This window comes from Lycium barbarum, chromosome 1, assembly GCF_019175385.1.
Source record: "Lycium barbarum isolate Lr01 chromosome 1, ASM1917538v2, whole genome shotgun sequence".
NCBI lineage: Eukaryota > Viridiplantae > Streptophyta > Magnoliopsida > Solanales > Solanaceae > Lycium > Lycium barbarum.
The window spans coordinates 61,981,442-62,007,178 of record NC_083337.1 but is presented as its reverse complement, the minus strand read 5'-3'; the positions used below and the strand labels follow the sequence as shown (position 1 = coordinate 62,007,178).

General features: G+C 35.6%; 2 protein-coding genes across 8 annotated transcripts; one reads left to right on the top strand and one right to left on the bottom strand.

Moving 5' to 3' along the window:
• The first annotated feature begins 10,440 nt into the window (after window positions 1-10,440).
• Window positions 10,441-12,645, top strand: LOC132635685 (uncharacterized). The gene is made up of 2 exons (XM_060352183.1): window positions 10,441-10,941; window positions 12,162-12,645. Exons 1-2 carry the CDS (start codon window positions 10,581-10,583, stop codon window positions 12,482-12,484), a joined length of 684 nt encoding a protein of 227 aa, XP_060208166.1. The 5' UTR covers window positions 10,441-10,580; the 3' UTR covers window positions 12,485-12,645.
• Window positions 12,646-12,894: 249 nt separating this feature from the next.
• Window positions 12,895-24,797, bottom strand: LOC132635651 (protein EMSY-LIKE 3-like). Of its 7 annotated transcripts, none has more exons than XM_060352161.1 (10): window positions 24,464-24,794; window positions 20,613-20,714; window positions 20,187-20,389; window positions 19,765-20,100; window positions 19,477-19,665; window positions 18,616-18,684; window positions 14,467-14,688; window positions 14,316-14,384; window positions 14,180-14,243; window positions 12,895-13,289 (listed from the first exon to the last, which is right to left on the bottom strand). In XM_060352161.1, exons 3-10 carry the CDS (start codon window positions 20,283-20,285, stop codon window positions 13,153-13,155), a joined length of 1,185 nt encoding a protein of 394 aa, XP_060208144.1. In that variant the 5' UTR covers window positions 20,286-20,389; window positions 20,613-20,714; window positions 24,464-24,794; the 3' UTR covers window positions 12,895-13,152. The 7 variants fall into 7 exon arrangements, with proteins under 7 accessions (XP_060208144.1, XP_060208150.1, XP_060208114.1 ...); XM_060352167.1 differs by having other exon boundaries at window positions 20,660-20,714; XM_060352131.1 differs by lacking the exon at window positions 20,613-20,714.
• Window positions 24,798-25,737: the final 940 nt, after the last annotated feature.

Below are 25,737 nucleotides of genomic sequence, written 5' to 3'. Positions count from 1 at the left end.
ACATATGTCATATAAGCATGCAGGAAAGCCCAAAGAAAATCATGTAACCATCAGAGTGACATAAGGTCGGTGACCTCCGATTACATTATGGAACAATCGTGATCGCCTTGTCTCACCTTGAAGGAACGAGTATTTTAAGGCGAGACTATCAACGGAGAATAGTGTTGAAAGAAACATAGAATGAAATCATGGACGTCATAGAAATCAATTCATCGGCTTTGGAATCTTTAGAGGATGGTGTCATAACCAAGGAATAGAATTGGAATCAAGAACTAGTTTGATACTTTCATATTCATATTGGGTGCTTAGCTTAAGACTCTTAGTCATGGAATCATTCTTGTCATACTTATCATAGACGTATTCTCTTCCTTAGCATCATCGTTATCATGGTCATCATAGACATATTTCATTAAAAATAGTACAGTACTTATCGTTTGATAATTGGAACAAGGATCAAAAGCTTCCTTTGGATTCTACTCCAAAATGAGTCAAACGGAGCAATAGGGAAAATCCGGGAACAATGGGCCCACCTCGGGCCGAATGAGGTAGCGTACACCATTTGCATATGTTACATGTCATGGCGTTACTTGTGAGGGTTTCAAGGTAGTCGGGTCTTATTTATGCAAGTTCTAGAGGTTTAGGAAGTTTTTCCAACATTTCACACGATTTTTAATTCAATTCTACTGAATGAAAAAAGGGGAAACTTTAGGTGCGGATTCCGGAGAATAGAGTTGTCCCCAAGGCTCGTATCCGACCTATTACATCTAAGACATGCCATAGAAGGAAGAGTAAATCCTTACATACCTCTTTCCGCTCCTTATGCTATTCCAAATTCAAGTTGCAAATCCGCCAAAATCTACAAATTGGTCACAATTACCAAACTTTGATTAGAGCATTTAGAATTGAATTCTTAAAGTGACACTTGGCTACCGAAATTTCGGCAGCACTTCCCCTGTAAATACATCATTCCCAAACATCACCTTGGCCAATTCTCATCAACGACAATCCGGGAATTCAACCCGGCCAAACTATCAACATAATGTCAACAACCCTACCAACAATTTCCATATTCAATCCAAGATACATTATAACAACTTAATCAATTTACTACTTCCTTCAAACCTTCCAATTCCAATAAAAGCAATAATAACCTTATAATATACATTCCAACAACACCATACTAATATCATTATCTTCCATACATGTAAGAACATAATATTCAATTTACATAAACTTCAACCACAAGTCTCCGACTACCATAATTTCTCTAAGATCATTAAGCTTTTTATTAGCAATATAGAATCCACAACACAACAACCAACACACTAATCAAAACTTGCTCACCATCCCTTCATGATTCACCAAATATACACGACTATACATATGATATACAATTCACGGTCAACATCATGCACACATGGCTACAACTTCACTAGAATCATCCAACTTCCATTATTAACATAGTATTCTTTATAACCACAACTATCCACTAAATAAAATAATTAAAACATGATTTCCACACACACATATATATCACACCTCACGGCCACAACATGGATTTTCTCTTCCATGAACTTCATCCACTTTTACATGCTACAACACACAAAATCATCCATAACATATAAGAAAGGATTAAACCTTACCTTTTTCTTCAATTCTTCACTTAGCTAAAAAATTCAACTTGCATGACTATGAGTTTTTCTTGTTCCAAAGACCACTCCACCTTGCTAGGGGCCCTTCAATTGGTAGGAAAATAATTTTTGAAGAAATTTTTGTCAAAGTTCTTGTGGAATTTTGTCTTGGCCGAATGGCCTATGGAGTCTTGCTCCTTCTCCTTTTTTTTTTTTTTTTGTTCTTGAATGTTCTAGGGAGTTATGAGGAAAAGATGACTTAATGGTCATCTTTTAAACCACTCATTAATTCTCATATGGGCTTGGCCCATCAAGAAGGATGGATAGCCAACCTTGGCCCAAAAAATATCAAGCCCACTCCCCTTTTTGTTTTGTTGTGCTTCATGACAAATTTTTAATTTTTCCAATTTCCAAATTTGCCCTTCGTCTTCCTTCATAATTCCACGAGTCATATTGCGAATTTCCCTTTATGCCCTTGACCTTTCTTAATATTCCCACTTTAAAATTTTCATAAACAACTCTCATGCTTAATAAGATAAAAATATGGCCTGGCTTGTTGTCTTCCCGCGATTGTCTTGAATTATCCGACTGTACAAAAATGCGGGATATAACAGTTCCCTTCCAATGCTAGCGTTTATACCTTCATTAATATCATAACAATGGCCATTAGTCATTCACATTATCCACATTATCTAGAATTCCTCAATTTGCCTCTAATTCACCCACATTCATGATTATAACACCCATCTTCGTCCATTCGTCTAAAGTGTTTAGTTCATGATCTTAATACCATTTATAACACATTCATATCACAACACAACAACATTCATAACTCATTTCAAACTATTTCTCAAAATGTCACTATCCATCATTCATGACCTAGTTGACCACATTTTCTACAATCCATGTATTTTAATTCTCCAATACCTCAAACATCTTGTAAAAATCATGAATCTTACCTTAGAAGTTGTAGGAACAAGCTTTGGTTGATAATACTCTTCTTTGAGCAAAACCCTAGTTTTTCTCCATTTGGATTTCTTGACTTGGATGATCCTTGATGATTCCCTTGTCCTTGATTTACTTGTCTTAATGTTATGGATGACTTATAATCCTTGAAAACTCATAAAATAAATGTAGAGAGAAGTTCTAGAGAGAAGTGGTGTAATGTTGTAAATGAAATAAGACAAGTCTTGATCCTCATATTTAATGAATTGAAAAATCTGTGCTGGGTGAACAGTGGTCGTCCATGGAGGTTTACGGTCCGTATTTCAGTTTACGGACCGTCCCTCGTGGTCGTTTTTAAGCTTAAGCAGAACCAGAAACTTTGGCCTGCATGCATGGTGATTTACGACCATGGTTTACGGGCCGTAAATCACTTTACGATCCGTCCCCCAGGTCGTATTTTAGCCATTTCCTCAGCTGGCAGAAAGTTGAAGTTGGACATGCCAGTTTACGACGTCAAGTTTACGGACCGTATTGCACTTTACGGTCCGTATTTTTCACTATACGACCACTGGGCAGTTTTGCCAACTTTCAATTTTTCTCATTTCTCGACTTTTCATTCTAATCATCCACATCCCTTTACATACATTTCCCATGAAACATTATACACTCGCACTCCTCGCACACATCATTAGTTCATTTACTTGCGTACCAACGGGAAATTTTCCGAGGTGTAACAGTTATGTGCAGAGTTGTCTTGTTTGTCAACAGGACAAGGTTAAGCAGAGGAAATCACCGGAGGAGGCCACATGGGAGTGATACGAAGACTTGTGGAAGTTTAAAGGCAAGATTCGAGAGTTTATGCAACAGTAGTGCACCGCGGTCGTCGCACCATCAGGTGGGGGAAAGTGTGATGACCCGCCATATCATCATGCCACCTAGGTGCCATTTGGAGCTATTATTGCCATATGGGTCCCTACACGGAAAAGAGACTATATTAAGGAAGATTCTAGAGACATATGGAGATTTTCCTTAGAAGACCCTAGAATTCCATGGATTTGCATGGAAAGTCCTTGGAACACTCTAGTCGTGTAGAGATTTCTAGAATAGGGGCTTCTTTGTAAATATGTAGGGACTTATGTAATAATCATTATTTACATTAGTCCCTAAGTGAGTAGTATAAATAAAGGGACATTCATTTGTAAAAACCATCAAGCAAAACAATTTAAGTTTTCTCTAATACAAAGCTTTCTTTAGCAAATTTCTCGTCTTTCTTATCTACCATTCTCTTAGCGATCCTAAGTGTAATCATCTAGGCTGACTTGGCATAGCAAGATCGTGAGCAAGTTGTCAAGTGTCGCACGTGTGCTTAGTTGAAAACTAAGGACGTGACACTAAGACCCATTAAATTATATATATGTGTGTGTGTGTTTGGATTTATATTTATCATCTATATTTGTTTTAAAATTTTATCCAATTAGTGTTCACATTATATATCGAGGATTTTGGTATGTCATGATTTCTCATTTTTTTTTTTTTTTTTGGTTGCCCATCCCGAGTCCGGTACCCGCATTGGGGCTCGACTAAATCTGATTCTTGCTGGGTAGCCCCCATATTGGGGGGCAAAATACTCCCTAACAATGATGACTCCGTACCCAAGGAGGCTCGAACTCGAGACCTCTTGGTTAAGGATAGAGTAGGATCAGCCACTACACCACAACCCTTGTTGATCTAGCTAAATATTATCATTTTCAAGAACTTACACTTTCTTTAGTTTTAATTTCTTCCTTTGTTGATCTAGCTAAATATTATCATCTTCAAGAACTTACACTTTCTTTAGTTTTAATTTATAACTTAAATATATTATTGAATAATATTTATTTAATTTATTTAATTATATTTTTATAAGTACACACGCAAACTGCGTACATTAAAATCGATCTTGTTATAAAGGTACGATATTTTCTCTCTTCTAAAAATATATTTTATTTAGGTAAATTTTCATCACAATTAATTATATTTGTAATTTGTTTAGGTTTGATTTGTTTTTAAGTCTGTCTATATTTTATTATTGTGATCTAATTTGTTCTAAAACTTGTTTAGGTCTGGTTTAGAATAAATAAGACTAAGCAATTGTGGTGTCCAAGTAATATTCTAACACAAAAATCCAAAAACACTATAAATTTAGAAGTGTTTCTGAAAAATAAAAAGTGTCAAATATTGTATCCAACCTATTCTAAAGTTCTAAAGACGTACCAATCCTACATGGACTTAAAAAAAAATTACCCTTTAAAAAAGAAATTCACACTAGAAAAAATAGTTATTTAATTGTTTTTTTAATATATAGATTTTCAAAATTAACTAAAATTTATTTAGTCGCGTTAGGAAACTTTCCCACTTTGGGTTCCTTTTAGGTTTTGGAGTCTTTATGTTATTAAAATCCTTTAAAATTCATTCACGTTAAGAAAATCACGAAACACTAATTTGAACTCTTTTTAGATTTAGGAATCTTTTTTTTTTATTTTTGGGTAATAAATTAATAGGTTTGGATTCTTGAAAAGGGAAAGTTTGGTAACTATAAAAGCTATGAAAAAAATTGCAAATTCACATTATACATTAGGAAAACATGCTTCGGACTCTAGGTTTAGGCTACATTTAATGAAATTATAATTTAATTATTTTTATAATATGTAGAACTTTAAAATCAATAAAAAAAATTGTTATATAATAGGAAAAACGCAAAATCTCTTAGCGAAATATCGTTCAACTTTTTTATCGTTTAAAAACAGATTCACATTAAACGAAATTATAGTTTAATTGTTTCCTGATATGAGTACTTTAAAATCAACTAAAATGTTGATTATTAAATATTTTATTATTTGAAATATTGTAGGCGAAGTTGTTTACCCTCAAAAACGAATAACAATTAAATTTATAAGTGGTTAATAGGATATGTGGTTAGGTTAATTTATAATATAAGATTATAGCAAGTAAATGGTAATATATTGATAAAGAATAGTAAAGAGAACTTAAGAAGACAAGTTTGTAAGCTCTGAGAGCTGGTCCGGTTTGGAGATTGCTTTCTTTAACCGAGCCAAAACACTTAAGAAGATTTCACTACCACTTTTCTGATTACAAATGTGAAGAATGATCAGAAAGCTAACCTGAAAAATAAGGGGTGATACCCCTATTTATAGCTAATAACAAATGGGCCTTAGTACATTCTAAAAAGGCCTTTCTAGAAAAAACCCTAAAATGGATAAGGTGGCGTATGTACGGTCTGACACCCGTACTGTTGTCGGTGCAAATGGCGGAACGGTCAGATGACGCGTGTCACGACCCAACCCCGTAGGCTGTGCCTGGTGCCCGACCTGGACACCCGTATACATGTTCTTTAGCTATATGTTCTTTTCACAACAAACTCAATATGGATCTTATAACGACCAACCATGGTCTCAGATTTGTCGCATAATTATACATATAATAGCAAGCCGACAAGGCTGCCACCACATATCAATATCATATGCAAGCCAACAAGGCTGCCATTATAGACGAACATCATACCACAGCACATCGTATAGACACAGCTGAACAGAAACCATACACAACCCACACATATGTCCACAGACCTCTAAGAGTTTCAACAGTAAATATGACGGGACAGGGCCCCGTCGTACCCTTAGTCAACATATGCATATATTTAGATTAGAAAGGATCTATACCAAATCTGGGCTCCGGAACAACGGAACTCTCCAAAATAGCAGAAAGGGAATCTTAAGCTGTCGGATCACCAAAGCGAGTATCTGCACCTGCGGGCATGAAACGCAGCCCCCCAAAGAAAGGGAGTCAGTACGGAATATGTACCGAGCATGTAAAGCATGAAATACAGTAAACGGGATCATAACTGAAATAAGAGGTACAAAAAATGAGTACAATAACCAGAATACCAAGTACTTGCTTTTGAAACATAACTCATGCACATCAATATCATATGTCAGATCCGGCCCCATTATGGGACTCGGTGAACATGGTCGTCACCCCGTCTCTAGCGCCATAACACAGCATACTCCAGAATATAATATAACTCCGTAACACAGCATAACATCATAACACAGCATAACACCATAACACAGCATAACTCCAGAATATATATATATATATATATTGTACCCGGCTCTTTAATGAGGGACTCGGCGAACAATGCAGTGGAAGTGTGCACGATAACATACCCGGCTCGGGACTCGGTGAAAGATATATTGAGGTATCCACGAGCAGAGTAGTGAGAAACTATATGCAATTCAAAACATTTTTAAGGACTCAATAGGATAGTTAACACGAACCATCGTTCGCAATTTCAAATAATAGTCATACCATATACCTTTCGGATGTCCCTGTGGATCATATCAAAATGGAACTTTGAAATCATGTGTACATATCAATATATAAAAAACAAAACATAAGTTATGGGAATCAAGATCAATAGCCATCCTAGTGGCTCTAAGAATAGGAATTTCCTTTGGAATCGTATATATATCGTATATTCATTTCACAACAATCATGCCAAAAAGAAAGAAGGGTTAGCTTCACATACCTTTAGCGCTTATTCGTCACACAATATGTATACGCTGCCCAATAATACTTCAACCTATATTAAGATGCCAACAACTACGTTTAAGTTACGGGGAGATTCAAAATGTATTCTAACGTTAGTAACTCCTTTCTAGATGTTTAGACGACGTTTTCTCTTGTATCCAAACCAACCACATACAACCAATCCAACATCAATAATTATGTGTTCAATACCAATCCGGACAGCCCACACAATATCCCAAACAGCCCACATTCACAACATGCAATAACGATTCACATACGGCTACTACATTCTCAAGTTACTTCTAATAGTTCGTAGCCTTAACGTTTGCATGTAACAACTTATAACAGCCTATCCAACACAATGCATAATCTTAATTATCATTAATCTCACAAGCTCAATAAGAATAACAACAATCTTGTCAAAACAGTCCGCACATTACAACACCCAATAATAGTCTACATGCGATTATGACACGTCCAATTTATTCTTGTTAGTCTATAGTCATAACATTTCGTCGAAACGATTCTATAACATCCCAACCACTATGACAACATGATGTATATTCTTAACTATAATTAGTTTTTCCAACTTAGCCAAAACAACACGTCCAAAACAGTCCTTAACCAACAACATGTCCAAAACAGTCCCTAACCGACAACATAAAAATGTTCGGAATTCTTGCAAACGTTTACGAACATACTAAGCAAACCACATATGATTCTTACACATTATTTCATGTCTTCTTTTCATATAATTTCAGTAAGCTATGACCAGATATTCACACGACAAGTACAACATCAATTCATACGCAACTAAGCTACATCGTCATCTCTATAATCCTTACAACAACTCACAAACGACTTTGGTTTCAACTCCAACCATTAAACACCTTCATTTCCATCATAAAATTCATGACAATAACAATCAAAATATCAAGTAAAATCAGTTCACTAACTTCTTACAAAAACAGTCCATACACGGTTTCAACATGCTTCAACATCACTCACATAAAATCATAGATTCAATTATTTTCATACTAACACAACATCACTTTTAACCTTCCAATTCTTTTCATTCCTTTTTACCATGTGATCTATGATAGTAACAACCATATTTATTAAAGAAAATTAGTTCATTAATTCCACCAAAACAGTCCCCTCGGCAACATAGTCATTCCAACACCAACATTCATGATTTTATGCATGTGATTCATGTTCATCAAGTTACAACCATACTTCAACATCAACACCTATAACCTCATGGTTACTATCATGTTCCCACATCAACACACCTTATTTCATGCATACAACTTATATTTACACATCTACATCACCCTTAATACATGAAAAAGAAAGTTAGATCTTACCTTGACAACTTGACTTCTCAACTTGGCTAGAGTTTGTGAATTGAAATGAAAATGGTTCTTGTTGCTACAATGATTATCTTCACGTTTCTAGTGACCTTCTAAAGGGTTGAAACACCTTGGAAAATAATTTTTGGATCAAGACTCAAGAGCTCAAAAATCAGCCATTGTGGCCGAGAGCTTTCTCTCTCTAGGTTTAGGTTTTCTTTCTTTGTGTTGTGTAGTTGAAATGAATGTATTTGCTGATCTCCTTAGTCCTTATTTGGTTAAAATATGATGCCTACAAGGTGGACACATGCTCCACTCATGACAATGAGTCACTCCATTAACTTTACACTTAAAATTCATCTTCTTTTTCCTACACCTTTCGGCTAGGTGGCCGAATGTCTCCTTGTTGTTTCCTTTCTTCTTCTTTCTTTTCAATTGTTTACAAGACAATTGCATATGTAGTGGATGATTCATACACTATCCTTTTTCCATTGCAATCATACAAGATGAATGGTCAATATTTAAATATGAAATGATTCCTCCAACATGTTATGTCTTCATAAAATAATGCATGCCTTCATAAAATAATAGATGCTTCAATATTCAATTGCATGCTTCAACTTTTTCTCCTCCAATTTTCAGCCATCTTGGCCGAATCCCACATGTGCTTTTCTTCCAATTTAGTTGTCCACAATATGATGAAAATCTTGTGGATGAATTTACATTTAAATGCACATTTGTATGTCTTCCATAATAGCCTTATTTTAGATGACTTTGAGTCATCTTTTGGACATGGCATGTTAATGTTCATATTGGCTCATTGTTGCCACTAATTTTTACTTAACACCACAATTAAGTAGTTCCTAATTTCCAACAACATTCTTATACTAAGTAAAATTTATAACCGATTAGTTCTAGTTTAGAAATTAAAAATCCGAGGTTTCTATCTCACGTCGATTCCTTCGCGAATAACTCGACGTATAAAATACGGGGTCTAACAACGCGTGTCCTGCCCCATAACGGATTCTCCGAGCCTATATTGAGTGTGTTCGCCTCAGGCTCGGGATTTCTGTGCCCATCAAAGTACCTTCGGTTTTGACACTGAGGTGAATGTGAACTCACGACCCCTCGGTCTTCGTTCCCATCGGTGGCCAACGACCTTATTCTTCCTTGGTTGTATACCAGACAACTGTAACATTTACCCCGGTCCTTGCCTTGTACAAATTAATTCGATTTTTACCGTATACAGAAGTCATAATATTTTAAAACCGTATATATGATCTTAAATCAATTAAGATTTATCTTATACAAAAGCTTTCCTTGTCTGAAGTCCAAACTATTTAACGCATCAGAACTCTACCTTAAAATGTTTTCCTTATTTGGAGTTTAAATTAGGTAAGACATTTGGGGTCTAAAGCAAGAGTTCCAATTTTATGATGAAATTAAATATCTCTTTTGACATCCAAATTATATACATATACGCCTTATACTCTTTTTTGGTCTAAATTTTCATAGATATTAACTATTTCGGATTTAAACAAATAATTTGTCTGAATTTCTTTAATTAATACACACGTGCAACGCACGTACGTTGAAACTAGTAATATCAAAAGTATGACTAAGAAAAAAAGTACTCCCTCTGTCTCAATTATTTGTCGTGATTACTAAAAATAGTTGTCTTAAATTATTTATCATTTTAGAAGTTTAAGGCACAACTAATTATTTTTTACCCATTTTATCTTTAGTAGTATTCTCTAAGTAATAGAGATGACACATAAATAAAGTAAACATTTAATGTAGAGAGATTATAATTTAGACATAAACAAGGGTAAGGTTAGTCAATATTTTTTAAGGCGCGTGTAAAACAAAATAACGATAAATAATTTGAGACATGGTGAGTAAAATAAATTTCTTGCATTTATTTCTCGAAATTATAGAAACCAACTCCTCCAGCGGCCCAACCAACGAATCAAACAGCTACAGCCTAATGGCCCTTACATTTATTTCCATTTAATTCTTGTCCAAAACTCAAGCATTCTTTTCCAAATTAACAACAGCAAGTATGGCTGAAGAAAGTAGTACCCATAGCAGAAGCAGTTGTACCATTGAGAGCACCGACGGTGTGACCATAGACGCTCGTGTTTACCGGCCAATATCCGACAACAATTCCACCAACGTTGTTGCAGTGTTGGTGCATCCTTATTCGGTGCTTGGTGGATGTCAAGGGTTGATGAGAGGCATTGCTAGGGGTTTGTCCAATCGAGGCATAATTGCGGTCACTTTTGATACCAGAGGCGCTGGTAAATCCACTGGCCGTGCTTCTCTTACTGGATCCGCTGAAATTAATGATGCTATCTCCGTTTGCAAATGGGCTGTCTCCAATTTCAAAACAAACAGAATTATCCTTGTTGGTTCATCTGCAGGTCAACAAGCTACTACCCTCCGCTGTCCCAATTAATGCGACACAATTTCCTTTTTTTTAATCTATCATTTTTCTATTTTTAAAAATAAATTAATTTTATGAGATTGATTTCTAGTAACATAAATATCTAAGACTTGTTTTGAATTATAAATTTTAAAAATCTTCCTTTTTCCCTTAAGCTCGATGCCTAATCAAATAGTGCGGACTCTGGGAGCATACTTATTGTTTATTACTTTAAGTAAAAATTTCAAATCATCCAAAAAGGCATGATTTGAGATTTCAAATTTCAAATTTTTTAAATATAAAAATTGACTCATAAGTTTATATTTTGTAAAAATAGATCTATAAGTTGGTATATATATTTACCAATCATGTTTACCCGCCATTTATATCAAATATTAAAAGATAGTAGTATATTTATTACAAATTTACTCTTACCAATTATGTGAGAGAATTATATTAAAGACTAGTTACACTACAATTTATGTTCAATTTTTCATTTTATTGAACTTAAGTTTGATTAATTAATGTTGTATTTTTTTTAGAAAGGCCGTCTAATAGTGTATTAATTTTGTTATGAGTTATGACTTGTTCATCTGGTAAGATTGCATAAGAATTGGTAAAGTTTTGATGGTTTTCACAATTTGTGAGGTTTTTTGTTTTTATGTCTATAAGAAAAAATACATCTTAAGATTCAAATTACATATCCAAACAAAACTTTAAAATCAAATCATCATGATTTCAAATCGTGTCCAAACGGCTCCTAAATATGGGCAACTGCAAAGTTGTATGTCTCGTATAAATTTTCGATTTAGCTGGATCTCACAATACTGACATTATTTTTCCTCAGCTGGAAACGGTAAAATAAATTGCATCTTGAATTTTGATGGGGCTATTTGAATATCCGAGCAATTGGTGCCTTCATTTCAATTTGTTTGTCGGGTTTTGATTTGGCGTCGAGTTTAAGAAAGTAAAGTGATTTTTGAATCTTGTTGTTATCGACTAAAGATATGTAAAATGTATTAAAATGTCCTTTAATCTTGTGATCTTAATGTGTCATGTGAAAACTGAAATTAAAGAGTTGCAAGAAAAGGAGAGAGACATTCGTTTTTTAAACGTACTAAAATTGAAAGTAGGACAAGACAGACAAATTGAAACAGGGTTGTAATTAAGTACAACCTATCTCCACAGCTTATTGAATTTGTTATTCCGTGATAACAGGAGCAGCAATAGCCGGATCTGCAGTTGATCAAGTAGAGCAAGTGGTTGGGTATGTGAGCTTGGGATACCCTTTTGGTTTTACTGCTTCAATTCTCTTTGGAAGGCATCAAAAAGCAATATTACAATCCCCAAAGCCTAAACTATTTGTGATGGGTACCAAAGATGGCTTCACCAGTGTTAAACAGTTGGAAAACAAGTTGAAGGATGCTGCTGGACATCACATAACCCACCTTATTGAAGGAGCTAGCCATTTTCAGATGGAGGGTCCTGCTTTTGATGCTGCCATGGTTAACCTCATTCTCGAATTCATTACCACATTATAATTTTATTGTTATTTCTGAAACACAACTCATATGCAATCCCTTAATGCTTTGGTATTCTTTGCCATATACTTCAATGGTCAGCACTTGGGGCAAAAGAAAAAGCACCCAAGGGTGTCTAAATATTCTATGAAACGAATGAAAAAATAGGCGATTTCTTTTCATGTGTAAAGCCTTGGGTGGAAAAACACCCAAAGATGTAATCTAATGGTCTATGAAATGGATGAATACCATCAGAGACTTAAATCCCAGCACAGAAAACCTACGTACTTTCTTCCATTTGTCAACTCTTTGATGAGTACAATATCCAGTACTCGTGTTTGCGAGGGATAATAGTTATCTCGTAAATAATGCCAGCCCAAACTGGCTTATGCACACTACCATCACAAAAAAATAAAAAGTACTTGGGCAAGGAAAACAAACTGAAGCAACTTTATTCATTGGCTGGGGGCAGGGGTGGAGGGGGGAGTCCCGTTGTAGCAGCACAACTGAAGAGTAATTGATACATAACATACAAAGAGATCTCTACATTGTCTTACAAGATTAACAAATATGACAGCTAATTTGGCACTGCAATCCAATGAGGTGAAATACAACATTTAGAAGCTCAGCTCCAAAATCCTAGATGGACAAAATGGATTGCCTACAAACGTTGATGAAAAAGGAAGAAACTAGATAACGATGACGTCCTCATCTGGGTGATTTTCCAGTGCGCCTTGACCTCTTGCCCTCGTCTCAGGCTCCATATCCACACCATCATGATTGCTCCCAAGCAGATTATTTCTACGGAAGAATGGCTGCTCCCCACCTAATCATATAAATTATAATAACCGAAAAAGAATAGAAGATATATGTATATGTTTCTCAAAATCAAGCAAATACTTCTGGTACTGCATTCAACTGTTGTCAAAAGGGGGGTCAATCAAAGAACACAATCTCCATTGTTGCATCTTCAAGATTTACACAAATCTGCTCACTGGATTCACTACTATGCAGATATGGACTGATGGAACTCTTTAAAAACTTAAAAGCTCTGTTGACCATGGGGTTTTAAGATCATAGCAACGTATGTATATTTGCTACACTAAGAATAATTCTTACAATGAATTAAATCTAGACAGTATGATACATTTCATCAGTCATCACTGTCAGGGAAGCTGGATTGACTTTCATCGAGGTAAATAGGCAAACTTGCTCAGTTGACTGAAGAATTCACTTAAATTTTTTTAGAAGCAGCTTAGTTGTAGAAAACGAACCAAAACTTCTGAAAATCCAACGTGGGAAATTGTTGGAACAGAAAGCATACAAGTGTTGAACAATGTTCTCAAACTTTTGCAATTTTTACAAAAGTTTTTTTTTTTTTCAACTAAATCATTAAAGAAAAGTTTTCCATATAATTTGCAAAAACTGAAAACCACATCCTGAGTAGTTCCTTTTTTTCTTTATTTCCTTTTTTTTTTTTTTTTTTTTTTTTTTTTGGCAAAAGCTTTACAACTTCTCTTCAATGCATAAACTGAAAAGTATCTGGCTTGTTTTTCCGGAATTTTCCCTTAAAAAAGGCAGTAGATAAGAAGTTCTCTAACAGAGAACATAGTAGGACACAAAGCAATCAAGCAAGACTCGGATCAATTCAAAACACAAATTTTGATTAAGATGCACCAAGTTAAAAGAATAACCTAAACTGTAATTATTTCATACCACTTCCACTGTCACAAACATCTGCAAGCTTGGCAATCACATCAACTAAAGCTTCTTCATGTTCCTGTAATATAATCAGGTTTCAGCTGTCAGAAGAAACAAATATAGGCTAAGGGAACTGTTGAACTTGTTCTACCTTGAGCATTTTCTTTGCCTTTTCAATCTCAACCAGATCAGGGTGACTTGCATCAATAACCTTCTCAACCTATAGGTCGGCAAGGTGAAAATAAAATGACTTAGACATGGTCTATTATGTATGAGTAATTTAGATCCACACGGCATTATACCTTCTTTAACAGTGTTTCTGTGTGCAGTATCTCAATTTCATCTGATGTCTTCTGTACGATTCTATTCTCTGATGCATGAACATCATTCTCAAATTGTTGCCTGGCAAATCTCCTCCCGCTTCCAGCACTTAGAGTATTAACTCCATAGCCTGGCCCACCACACCCACCAACTCTAGATATTCCAGGATCATCACCTATCCATCGAATATCCACGGAGCGAATCTGCATTTTAAGAAAATAACAAAGTGATTTCACTATTGTATTTCCTAATGTCCCGTGTTCAAAATGCAACATTATTGTGCCGATGTCTTTCAGAACTCTTTCCTTTGGGAAGGTACAATGTCCTAAGGGTGCTCATAATCAAGAAATATATTGCCACAGCAAGTCTGAAGCAGAGATAATCAAGGTTTTATTTATAGCCACCATCACGAAATGAAGAATCTTAAAACATGTAATGGTCCTGATATAGCTAGAAATATATCGTTGCATTAATCACGAAAAAGAAATACATACAAATTTATCCAACGGAGGCTAAAAGTGGGGAATGTAAAGAAACATCTCAAAAGATCCCACAAATGATGCCTGTATGACAAGGGTGCAAGGCCACTGAAGCAGAGCACATTCTAGTTTTTCATAAGTAAATTCACTGATTAGAATCATTATTTTGTAGAAGATACAACAGCTGAACTTCATAAGTTGAAAAAAAAAAAAAAAAAGAGAGAGAGAAGGAAAGATAAAGGAAATCACTTTTTGATCCAACAGATTTGACATCCAGGCAAGAATTTGATCAATTTCCTAATATAAAACTATTTGGACAATAGTCAGATCCGAAGAATATAAGAGATGCGCTTATAACTTATGGCCTATAAGCAAAAGCCATAAGTTAGGAATCCTAACTTAATGACTTTTAGCTTATTTTGGCTTAAAAACAAGTGCTTAAAAGCACTTTTTTATCTTACCCAAACACTACAAAAGTTCTTAAAAGCTATCTTGGCTTAAAAGCACCTAAAATAAAATGAACAAGGATATCAATCGGCCGATATATATCACTTGTTTCCTTACCATGGAAAATGTTAGAAATGAATTTTAGGCTAAATTTACTCTAATTTATTTTACAATGATAGAGGATTTTAAGAAAAATATTATGATCTAGATATTTTTTATTTTTTATAAATATTATGATTTAGGATTTAGTGATATATATACATAAAATAATATTTTGTTGTAAATCATAATATTTATAAAAAATAAAAAATATCTAGATCATAATATTTTTCTTAAAATCCTCTATCATTGTAAAATAAATTAGAGTAAATTTAGCCTAAAATTCATTTCTAACATTTTCCATGGTAAGGAAAAAAATGATATATATCAGCTGCTTGATATCCTTGTTCATTTCCAAACAGGCTCTAAAAGATAATGCCCCTGCTAAGCACCAAATTCAAAGGTGTGGAGGCAGAGGGTTGTGCGGGAGATAAAGCCCGGGACCAAATGGTTTTTGGCATTCTTCCAGCAATGTTGGAGACTATGGAGGAATTTCACGAGGGGAGAATTTTGGAAAAAAAAAAAAAAAACGGCGCATCTTTCATTGTCATCATTCCAACGAAGGAAGAAGCAACAAGCTCCAAAGACTATAGACCTAAGTTTAGTCGAAAGAATCTATAAGATTATTTTCAAGGTTCTTTCCAATAGACTAAAGGATATCTTGGAGAAGATAATGTCTACTTCGCAAAATGCTTTTGTGGAAGGTAGACAAATCCTAGACGCAACTTTGGTGGCAAATGAAGTTATGGACTAGAGAAGAAAGCAAGGAGTAGCAGATATTTTGTGCAAATTGGATATGATCAAGTAATTTAGGAGTTTCTGGATACAGTAATGCTGAAGATAGGTTTTGGTGTTAGATGGAGGAAGTGGATCAAGTGTTGCATATCTACTGTTAGGTACATAGTTCTTATGAATGGTAATCCGTGTGATTTTTCCAACAGCTCAAGCAGCCTGCGAGAGAGAGAAACAGAGTCTCCCATGTTATTCCATCTAGTTATGGAGGCATTCAGCAAGATGATGAAACAGGCCGTAGTCGGTGATTATTTGAGGAGGTTTTAGTACAGTGATGGCAAGACATGGTTCCGTGCGGGTCTCATATCTATTATTTGCAGATGATACCCTAGTTTTTTGCGATGCGGATAGGGCCAAGTTGAAATAGCTGGGACGTGCGGTTACATGCTTTCAAGTGTTGTCAGGTCTTAAGATCAGCCTCAGAAAACGTGAGATCATATTGAATTGCAAGGTTGGGGCTCTGCCTAACACCTAATTTTGTATTGCCGCTAGGAGTTTCGGATAAGGATCAAACGGAATGGAATCAGGTGATTCGGAGGGTTGAGAAGAGGTTTCCTTGAGAGGTTTTAGGATGGCAGAAGAAATATGTCTAAAGGAGGAAAGGAAGTGTAGATTTAAGAACATATCAAGCATCCTTACCTACTTCATGTCCTTGTTTCATGCAACAACTAGTGACACGCAGAAGTTGGAAAGACTCCAAAGGAGTTTTCTACGGGATGCAACAAATGGGGTAAGTTTTCATTTTGGTGCAGTGGGAAACTGTGATGTCTCCTAAATCTGGGGTGGCCTAGGGGGTTAAAGATCTAAGGGTGTTCGATAAGGCTTCATTGGGAAAATGACTATAGAGGTTTTGTATAGAGGAACAAGTCTTTTGGAGGGAGGTGATAGCGTATAAATACAAGGTCTTGGAAGGGGGTTCAAGAACAAATGATGCCATTTTGCCTTGGAGAATATTTTCGAAGGATTGGTAGAGCTTAGCGGAACATATCAATCAAGGTAGTAGATAAAAGGATAAGTTTTTTGGGACATAGGTGGTGCAGAGACAACAGGAACAGCATTTTGAGACTTACATTTCCTAAAATATACGATGCCAGAAGGAGAATACAGTCCAACAAGTCAAAGACTACAGCATGGAGAAGTATTCTGGAATTTGAAACTTTACCAGTTTCAAAAAAAAACAAGTGTTTTGGAATTTGAGTTTTAGGAGGAATTTCCAAGATTGGGAGGTGAATAAGCTCCAAAGCCTAATTAAAATGCTTCACAAACAAAGCACAACACAAGAAGGCCCTGATGGATGTAGGTGAGGAACAAGGAGCAATGGAGTGCCTTCTGTTAAGTCGTAGTATGAGAAGCTCTTGATCAGGCTTACATCTTTTCGTATGGATTCCAAAAGTACCATGGAGGGCGTGTTTCTCCGCTTGGCAAGGAAAGTACCACAGAAGTATGTTTCTCCGCTTGGCTTGCAGCAAAAAGTGATGATTCTAACGGCTGAAAGTTTGACCGCCAAAAAGTTGAGAAAGAGGAAGACTACTTATGTTAGTTGATGTTTAATGTGTTAGGACACGGGTGAAGACATGAGTCATCTCTTTTTACAGTGGCTTCTCGATTATGCTTCTTGGTTATGGCGGATCATCTTTATATGGTTTGGAATGGATCAGGTGATGCCTGACACTGTAGAAAAATTGTTGTTCATATGGAACTGTGGAAGACAGAGGAGCAGACATAGGGCAGGGAAAGTTAGCTCAATAGCACCGACGCGGGTGGTTTGAAAGGAAAGAAATGGAAGAGCTTTTGAGGGTAGAGAGTAATTTTGCACAGTGGAGTAATAGCCTCTTATCCCTTACTTCCTTTTGGTGTACTATTCCTCTTTGTATAAAAGATTGGGTAACTTTTATCGAAAATCATATCTTTCTGTTGGTTCTCTTTTTTTTGGTATGACACTTGAATACATGTTTTTTAACCCAAACATTCAATAAAATCTTACACCCCATGTTCCAATTTAAGTGTCTTAATTTGACTAGGCACAGAGTTTAAAAATAGGGGAGATTGTTTAATCTTGTGGTCTTAAACTAAAGATGTGTAATTTACCAAAATGCCCTTTGAATCTTGTGGTCTTAAACAAGCCATACAGAATGTTAAAATTTGAGAGTTAGCAAATATAGAAAGAGACATTCTTTTGAAATAGGCAAAAAAGGAAAGACACTTAAATTGTAATGGAGGATTATTAAGTTATCAGAAAAAAAAAGCACCAAATACGAATGTACCACACATGAAGCAGGAATGTGTAGCCAATTGAATAACAAAAGAGAGTACCTCTTTGAGATCAACCCATTCCCAAGTTTCATTTGGTGTATTGATATCATACACCAAAGCATGCCGGCCCTAGAGAAAGAAACTGCAAGTCAGAAGAGTATGAAATTCACAGCACAAGCAATTTGCTCATGTAATCTAAAAGTAATGCAAAACCTAGAGTGCCTTAATTTATAAATAACCTGTGTTTTAGTTCATGGAACAGCATATCCATAGTATTATTATGCTTGTTGATCCACTACTAAATTAGTTTTAAAACAACCCGCAATTAAAGCAACTTTTGATTTAAGAGAAATATTAAAATTAAAAGCAACATTGTCAGGTTTCAAGAAAAAAGTTGCCAAATCATTAGGATTGCACTGAAAAGTTTTAAGTCAACAAGCCCTGCCCTCAACCACCTACACCCAAAAAAGAAAGGTAAGGCAATAGCAAGAAATCTAAAGTGAAAAAGTTCTATTCAGAAGAACCAAATTGACAAGGAACGATAAAACATTCCAAATTACAAAATTTGGCACACTGGGAATCTCAATAATAATTGTCTCTTGCACTCACTCCCTCGTCTCCAAATCTTGAGGCTGAAAGAATAGGTAATTCATCTCTCTCGTTGTGTCTGAGTGCAACCTTAAACTACCCTCCCTCCCAAAAAAAAAAAAGAATTTTAGCAGGCAAAGAGAGCTATATTGGCAGCTAGTAACACTCTGAAAGCATGATACTTTCTGATAACCATTTTTTACATCGGTATAGAGACAGATAATGCACAGTCAATAACCTCCAACATACTAATTAAATCCAGAACATAACCTCCAACATACTAATTAAATCCAGAACATAACCTCCAACATACTAATTGAATCCAGAACATACATCGACAGCGTTGTAGTCAGTTATAACGGCCTCGTAGAAGTTGTTGTCATCTGGCCACCTAGTCATCACTCTTCTACCAATCAAAGGGTCACGCGGTCTTTCAGCAAGTTCACCAGAATGAAGAGCACTTGAAGAACCAGGACCAGCCTGCTGATAATGAATGGGCTTTGAAGAGAACACTGACTGGTCCTATTGAAAAGATAGAACGCATAACAAGTTAAAAGATACATTGATATCTATACCTTTGACTATAGGAAGATAGCTCCATTAGTTATCAAGAAAACATACAGGTCTAGACCTCAATCCTCCATTTCCTGGTGCTGCTCCCCATTTTGCACCTGGAGTTGTAGGTTGCGTGCTTGCTGCAATTGTCTGATGATGCAATGACTCAGGCGGGGCACCAAGTGGCATTATCATAGATTGTGACATTTTTGGCCTCTTTCTTGATCCAGAAACTGTTGGACTAGGGAGCTGCTCATGAACAGGTTGATTTCCCATAGTCTTTCTCCATTCCCTGATCCTATGAATGAGGTTATCTGCATTGACCTTGGTTAGTAGGTCTCTGTGCTCGTCATCTGACACTCTCAGCTCTTTCCTGAGTTCTGTTATCAAGCTTTCCTTTTCCTGAATATTATAGATTCTGTAAAACATATTGCCTACTCAAAACAATGTTATAGACAGCCAAAACACTGAATGTAAATGTTTTATACCCATGTAAGAGCATCAGACTGTGCTTTGAAAGCTCGAAGGATTGCACCATATGCTTCCTGCTCGAGGTTGTGAATTTGAACTTCCATATCAACATACATCCTTTGGTATGGGGCTGAACTTATACTAGACCTCCCGTTTCCACCTATAATGCTTCCTGCAGGGGCTCGATTATATTGTGATTGAGGCAGATCATCATCAGTACCTACATTAATTGCAAAACAAGCGAAAAACACCATTGAACTGGAGTAGCTTTTACATATAAAAAAAAAAAAGAAATCTGCAAAAAAGGTTGTATAAAAAATGCTTAGCAGCCCTTTTAACAGTCACAGTACAATAACACAGTAAAAAGGTTGGTTGACACTATGTCTTTATGGTAAAACATTACCTAACCAAATATTTACTACGTCTTTAAGGTAAAACATTACCTAAACAAGTGCTCTGAGTTTAGATGTGTGCAATTTACAAACCTCACCAAGATTTATATCCGAGATGCTAATAGTGCATCTTTTGATCTGCCCAGGCAGACACTGTAAGCAACACAATAAGCATATAAAATATACAAGTCATTCTTCTGTAACAATGAGACAAGAGACATTAATGGACAACAAAGATGTCTTTTATTGCACATCACAATGGAAAAAAGTTCATCAAATAGTCAAACACTTAATATTTGAAAGACACATTTGAAACTGAGAAGGAAACTCCAGATGATTTTGTAATCATAATCGTATACAAAAGAGAGAACACTAAAAGGTCAATGGTTGAAAATATGAATCACCAACAAGAACTAGAGTAAATGGTCAACTAATATAATAAGATAAGTCACAAGTTTTCACATCCGCTAGTCAATTTACATTTTGCTTCTTCTCGACTTTCTAATTTTGATGATAACAGTAAGATTTATTTCCCTTTACTATCTTCATTGCAAGTGTTTCTATATCTTTTAAGGTGTGACAAAACTACAAAACACAAAGCTTCCAAACTCCATTGCTACACCGATCACAACATGATCAGTGAAAAAACTCTGCTTAGCAAGAAAGCACCAGATTTAGTCCACAAGCTTTGAAATTCAACCCCCTCCCCTGCGCCCAAACCCATCCCCAATGGTTCCCTAATTTTTCATGAGTTAGCTACTATATAAGCAGGAGATTTGGAGCCTGTGATCGTTTCAAGAAGAAAAAATGGGTGGACAGTCCTAGACAACATTTATTACATATTTCCTTAAATCCAGTGATTTCAAAAGCGAATGCGCCAAAATTTACAAGGTTCGTGGGACTTAAGCAAAAAGTGAGAAGTGCAGCGTTTTGTCAAATTAAAATATCAAACATAAAGAATGTAGTAACATAATAATCAATTTCAACTAAATTTACTAACTTTAGCATCCAATATACAATGATGTAGATATTAATCCAACTCCTCAAGTTGAGCTTCAAAAGACCAACCTTCTGGGAACCACTTTGTGCATCATGGTTTCAAACGCTTCTCTAATGGCTTCACTCATGAAGCTATAACCCCTCGATTTGCATCGCTTTATCGCTTTAAGTTACAAAGTGATGGCAAGCTAGACTCGAAGCGGAGTTAACGCGAAGTTAGAGATTTGGAGCAGTGTTTTAAAAGGCAGGGGGCGCGAGGCGAGGCGAGATTTTTTACGCAGCACGGGGCAAGGCGTGAGCCCCGACACACGGGGCGTAAGTTCCATGGATCTACGGGGCGTATGTCTCATTATGTTCAATTTTATAATTTTATTATTAAAAAATAAGCAAATGTAAAGTCTTCATTAAAATTCTACAAATAAATTCAAATAAATCACCAATAATATAAAAAGAATTATTATAATTATTATTTGACAAAGGTCACAACACAAAAATGATAATAGCCTAGATAATCTTTTGAAATGAAATCTTCATTCACTTCATCATCAATCTCCAAATCTATTAGCTCTTCCCACTCTGAACTAATATTTGCACTAACTTTTATTTATATATTCAAAGAAGGAGAAGGGCAAAAAGCGTAAGAGCAAAGACAAAAAAATGGAAGAAGTTGCTTCAGGAACATAGTGGTATGAAATCTCTATCATCTAAAAATTATTTAAGGCAGTGTTATTTTCTATGAGAGATGCTTTCTTTATTTATATATTTTAAGAAAAATCACTACAACATGAAAACATGATAACATAAAGTATAAATATCATTACAACAATAATAAAAATCATAATATATAGCAAAAATACTTTTAAAGCAATAAAAATTAAGTTAACGCCCGGGGCGTACGCCTTTACGCTCGGGACTTACGCCCCAAATTCTAGGGCGTATGCCCTATGGATCTACGCCTTTCATTTGCGTCCCAGAGCGTTTTTGGTACGCCCTGCCCCGGGACTCGCGCCGAAAAATAAAACGCCTCTGAAAACACTAGGTTGGAGATAGACTCCATAGTCTAAAGGTTTCAAATTGAGAAGGACTAAGACAGAATACTTGGAGTGCAAGTTCAATGACATGACTCATGAAGCAGATGTGGACGATAATGTCAGACATCATATTGGAGCGGAATGGATGAAATGGAGGTTCGCATCCGATGTTTTTTTGTGATAAGAATGTGTCACCAAGACTGACAGCTAAATTCTACAGAGTGTTGGTTAGACCGACTATGTTGTAAGGGGCGGAGTGTTAGCCAGTCAAGAACGCCTATGTCCAGAAGATAAAAGTAGCAGAAATGAGGAAGCTAAGATGGATGTGCAGCATACCATGAGAGATAAGATTAGGAAATGAAGACATTCGGTACAAGATAAGAGTGGCCTCTGTGGTGGACAAGATGCGAGGAGAGAGGTTGAGATGGTTCAAGCAGTGCAGAAGAGATGCATAGATGCCCAAATGAGGAGGAGTGAGAGGTAGGCCAATGATGTACTGAGGAAAGGTGATTAGGTAGGACAATGCACAGCTTCAGCTTACCGAGGACATGACCCTCTATAAAAGGTTGTGGAAGTGGAGAATTAGGATAGAGGGTTAGTAGGCTGCGAAGTGTATTTCTTTCTATACTAGAAGTATTAGTAGTAGTTTTACGTTGCTTATTTTTATATTTCTAGTACTGCCTGATTGTTTCTTCGCTTTGTTTATCTTCTTATCTTGTTGTTGTCACTGCTTTTTATTATTGCTTTTCTTTCATCTCTCCTTGAGTCTGGTCTATCGGAAACAATCTTGCTACCCTCACAAGGGGTAAGGTCTGCATAGACACTACCCTCCCAGACCCCACCTGTGGATTACCTCCCAGACCCCACCTGTGGATTATACTGGGTTTGATGTTGTTTAAATATAGACTCGAGAAGAGGAAAGAAAATGAAAGCAAGAACAGACAGCCTTATTTTCTCCAAGTAATTCAGAACATAACCCTTTTTCCCACAGACAAATGAATGGTCATAAACAATCTGCACAACATATAACATGATTAATGGGTGATAAATATCCTTTTTACGAGTATCAAAAGAAAACGAAGACGATAAAGTGGCATTGGTGAAGAAAAGCATATTATAAAATCCATTAGTTTGCATTCCCAAATTTAAACCCGCCTCCCCCACCAGCCCCACCCCCATCCCTCTCTCTTAAAGGCATCCACAGGAAAAGACACATAAAGAAGGAATTAACCCCGTGCTTGGTAACTATACAAGGGAGTGAAAAGAGAAAAGTATAGAATTAAAGACTTGACTTTTCCAGGAAAGAAAATGTTACGATACAGATTTGCTTTTCACCAAGTTAGATGTATCAGGATATGAACTGTGATACAAATTTTCCTAAACTATAGAAGCCATGTATTGAGTTTAGAACAAGAGATTCACCCAATCAGCACTCTTCATATTTGAAACACATATAAAGACATAACCTCTCTAAGAATAGCAGGTTATGGCGACATAACATACCGAGCAGACAAACCTAAGAAATTTCGTTGAATCATTCAAACTAACCAAAAACAAATACAAAACACCTAAAGTGGAAAGGGAAAAAGGAAACAAGTTTCAACATAAAGCAGTAAGTATAACATAAGAGGAAAGCCACAAAGCAAGCACAGACCATGCCCTAATTTTCAGAGGTAATTTAGCGGAGTTTACAACAAATTTACAGAATACAAACCAAAAACATACAATCTAACATAGAATGAATGAGGACACAGTTACACATGATTAATTCCCTGAAAGCATTAATTTACAGAGCCCAATTGGAGAAAGGGGTTTAGGGAAATTGGCAAAACCCTAAACGTAGAGAAATAGAACAAGAATTGAAGGACTTACCGCTGCTGTCTATAAGTTCATAGTCCATATAACAAAACACACACCAGATCTTCGAAATGGGTCAATCAAGAAACCTTCAGAATTTGACGAAATGAAACGGCTTGGATGGAGAAAAGATTGTTGCTATTTGAAGACGTGCGTCATATATAATTCTGAAACAAGCACAGATTCGACGTTCCAACGGACAATTAAGGACCGACAAGAGGGGATTGGGAATGAAAGAAAAAATGATTCAAAGGGCTGTGAATTTGTAGATGTAGAGCCAGTTTGGTAGAAGAAGAAAAATAATATCACCGTGTTTTATAGGAAGAAACTTTTAACAAGCGTTAAAAATGCTTCTCCAAAACTTATTTCATTTTGAATTATAATATATTTCAATTAAACACATTTAGAGAATATTTTTTAAAGTTGTAATTTAAACCGTCAAAATATTTGTGTGGCTACTTTAAATGTGCCTTTCATTAAATATTTTTCTGTAATTCCTTTTAAATGAAAATAAGTTTCTAAATTCTTTTTTAGTCTTTTTTTTTTGGCAATGCTAAGTAATATTTTCCGAGAATATCTTTTACCTAATTATGAAACAAACACCACTTGAATAAAAATTGAATTCTATTTATCACATGATATTACAAGGATATAAAATTTTATATTCAGGAATATTTCAATTTATTTTCCTTCGACTTCCACTGTCACCATAAAACAAAGACCATTCTGACGATTTTTTGTAAATTAAATATTTGATATTTCTTATAATAATTTATTCGGATAGATTTTAGATAGTCAAATAATTTTGAGATCACGCTATTTTAATTAACAAATAATATTTGATTGTTGGGATCCGAATCTCTTAACCTTATCTGACTTCTTTTTATGCTTTTATTGAGCCGAGGGTCTTTCGAAAACAGCCGTCCTACCTTGGTAGGAGTAAGGTCTGCGTACACTCTACCCTCCCCAGACCCCACGATGTGGGATTTCACTGGGTTGTTGTTGTTGTTATTTGATTGTTGGGATATACATACAACATAGAAGTCAATATATTAATATGCTATTTTAATTTTATTTTTTGTTGACATATTAATTTCTTCACTCTACTTTTATAAACATCTCTGTAATATAAAGTCAATATGTCGGTGCATAGGTAATGCTTTTCTTTTTTAAGCAAAGCAACCAGCATGATGCTGATTGAGATTTTTATTAAAACAAAATAGTCTATACAGAAAAAATTTGGCCAAAAGTGCCTACAATAAGATTAGCAAACAAACAAATCAAGAAAC

What these genes read in the sequence shown, in the direction of transcription:
- LOC132635651 (XM_060352131.1), bottom strand. Translation starts at nt 24,491, where the DNA reads ATGGACTATGAACTTATAGACAGCAGCG. An exon ending in CAGAAACACTGTTAAAGAAG is followed by an intron (nt 14,385 to 14,466) that starts GTATAATGCCGT and finishes GCCGACCTATAG; the next exon opens with GTTGAGAAGGTTATTGATGC. An exon ending in TGTTTGTGACAGTGGAAGTG is followed by an intron (nt 13,290 to 14,179) that starts GTATGAAATAAT and finishes TTATATGATTAG; the next exon opens with GTGGGGAGCAGCCATTCTTC.
- LOC132635685 (XM_060352183.1), top strand. Translation starts at nt 10,581, where the DNA reads ATGGCTGAAGAAAGTAGTACCCATAGCAGAAGCAGTTGTACCATTGAG. An exon ending in CCTTGTTGGTTCATCTGCAG is followed by an intron (nt 10,942 to 12,161) that starts GTCAACAAGCTA and finishes CCGTGATAACAG; the next exon opens with GAGCAGCAATAGCCGGATCT.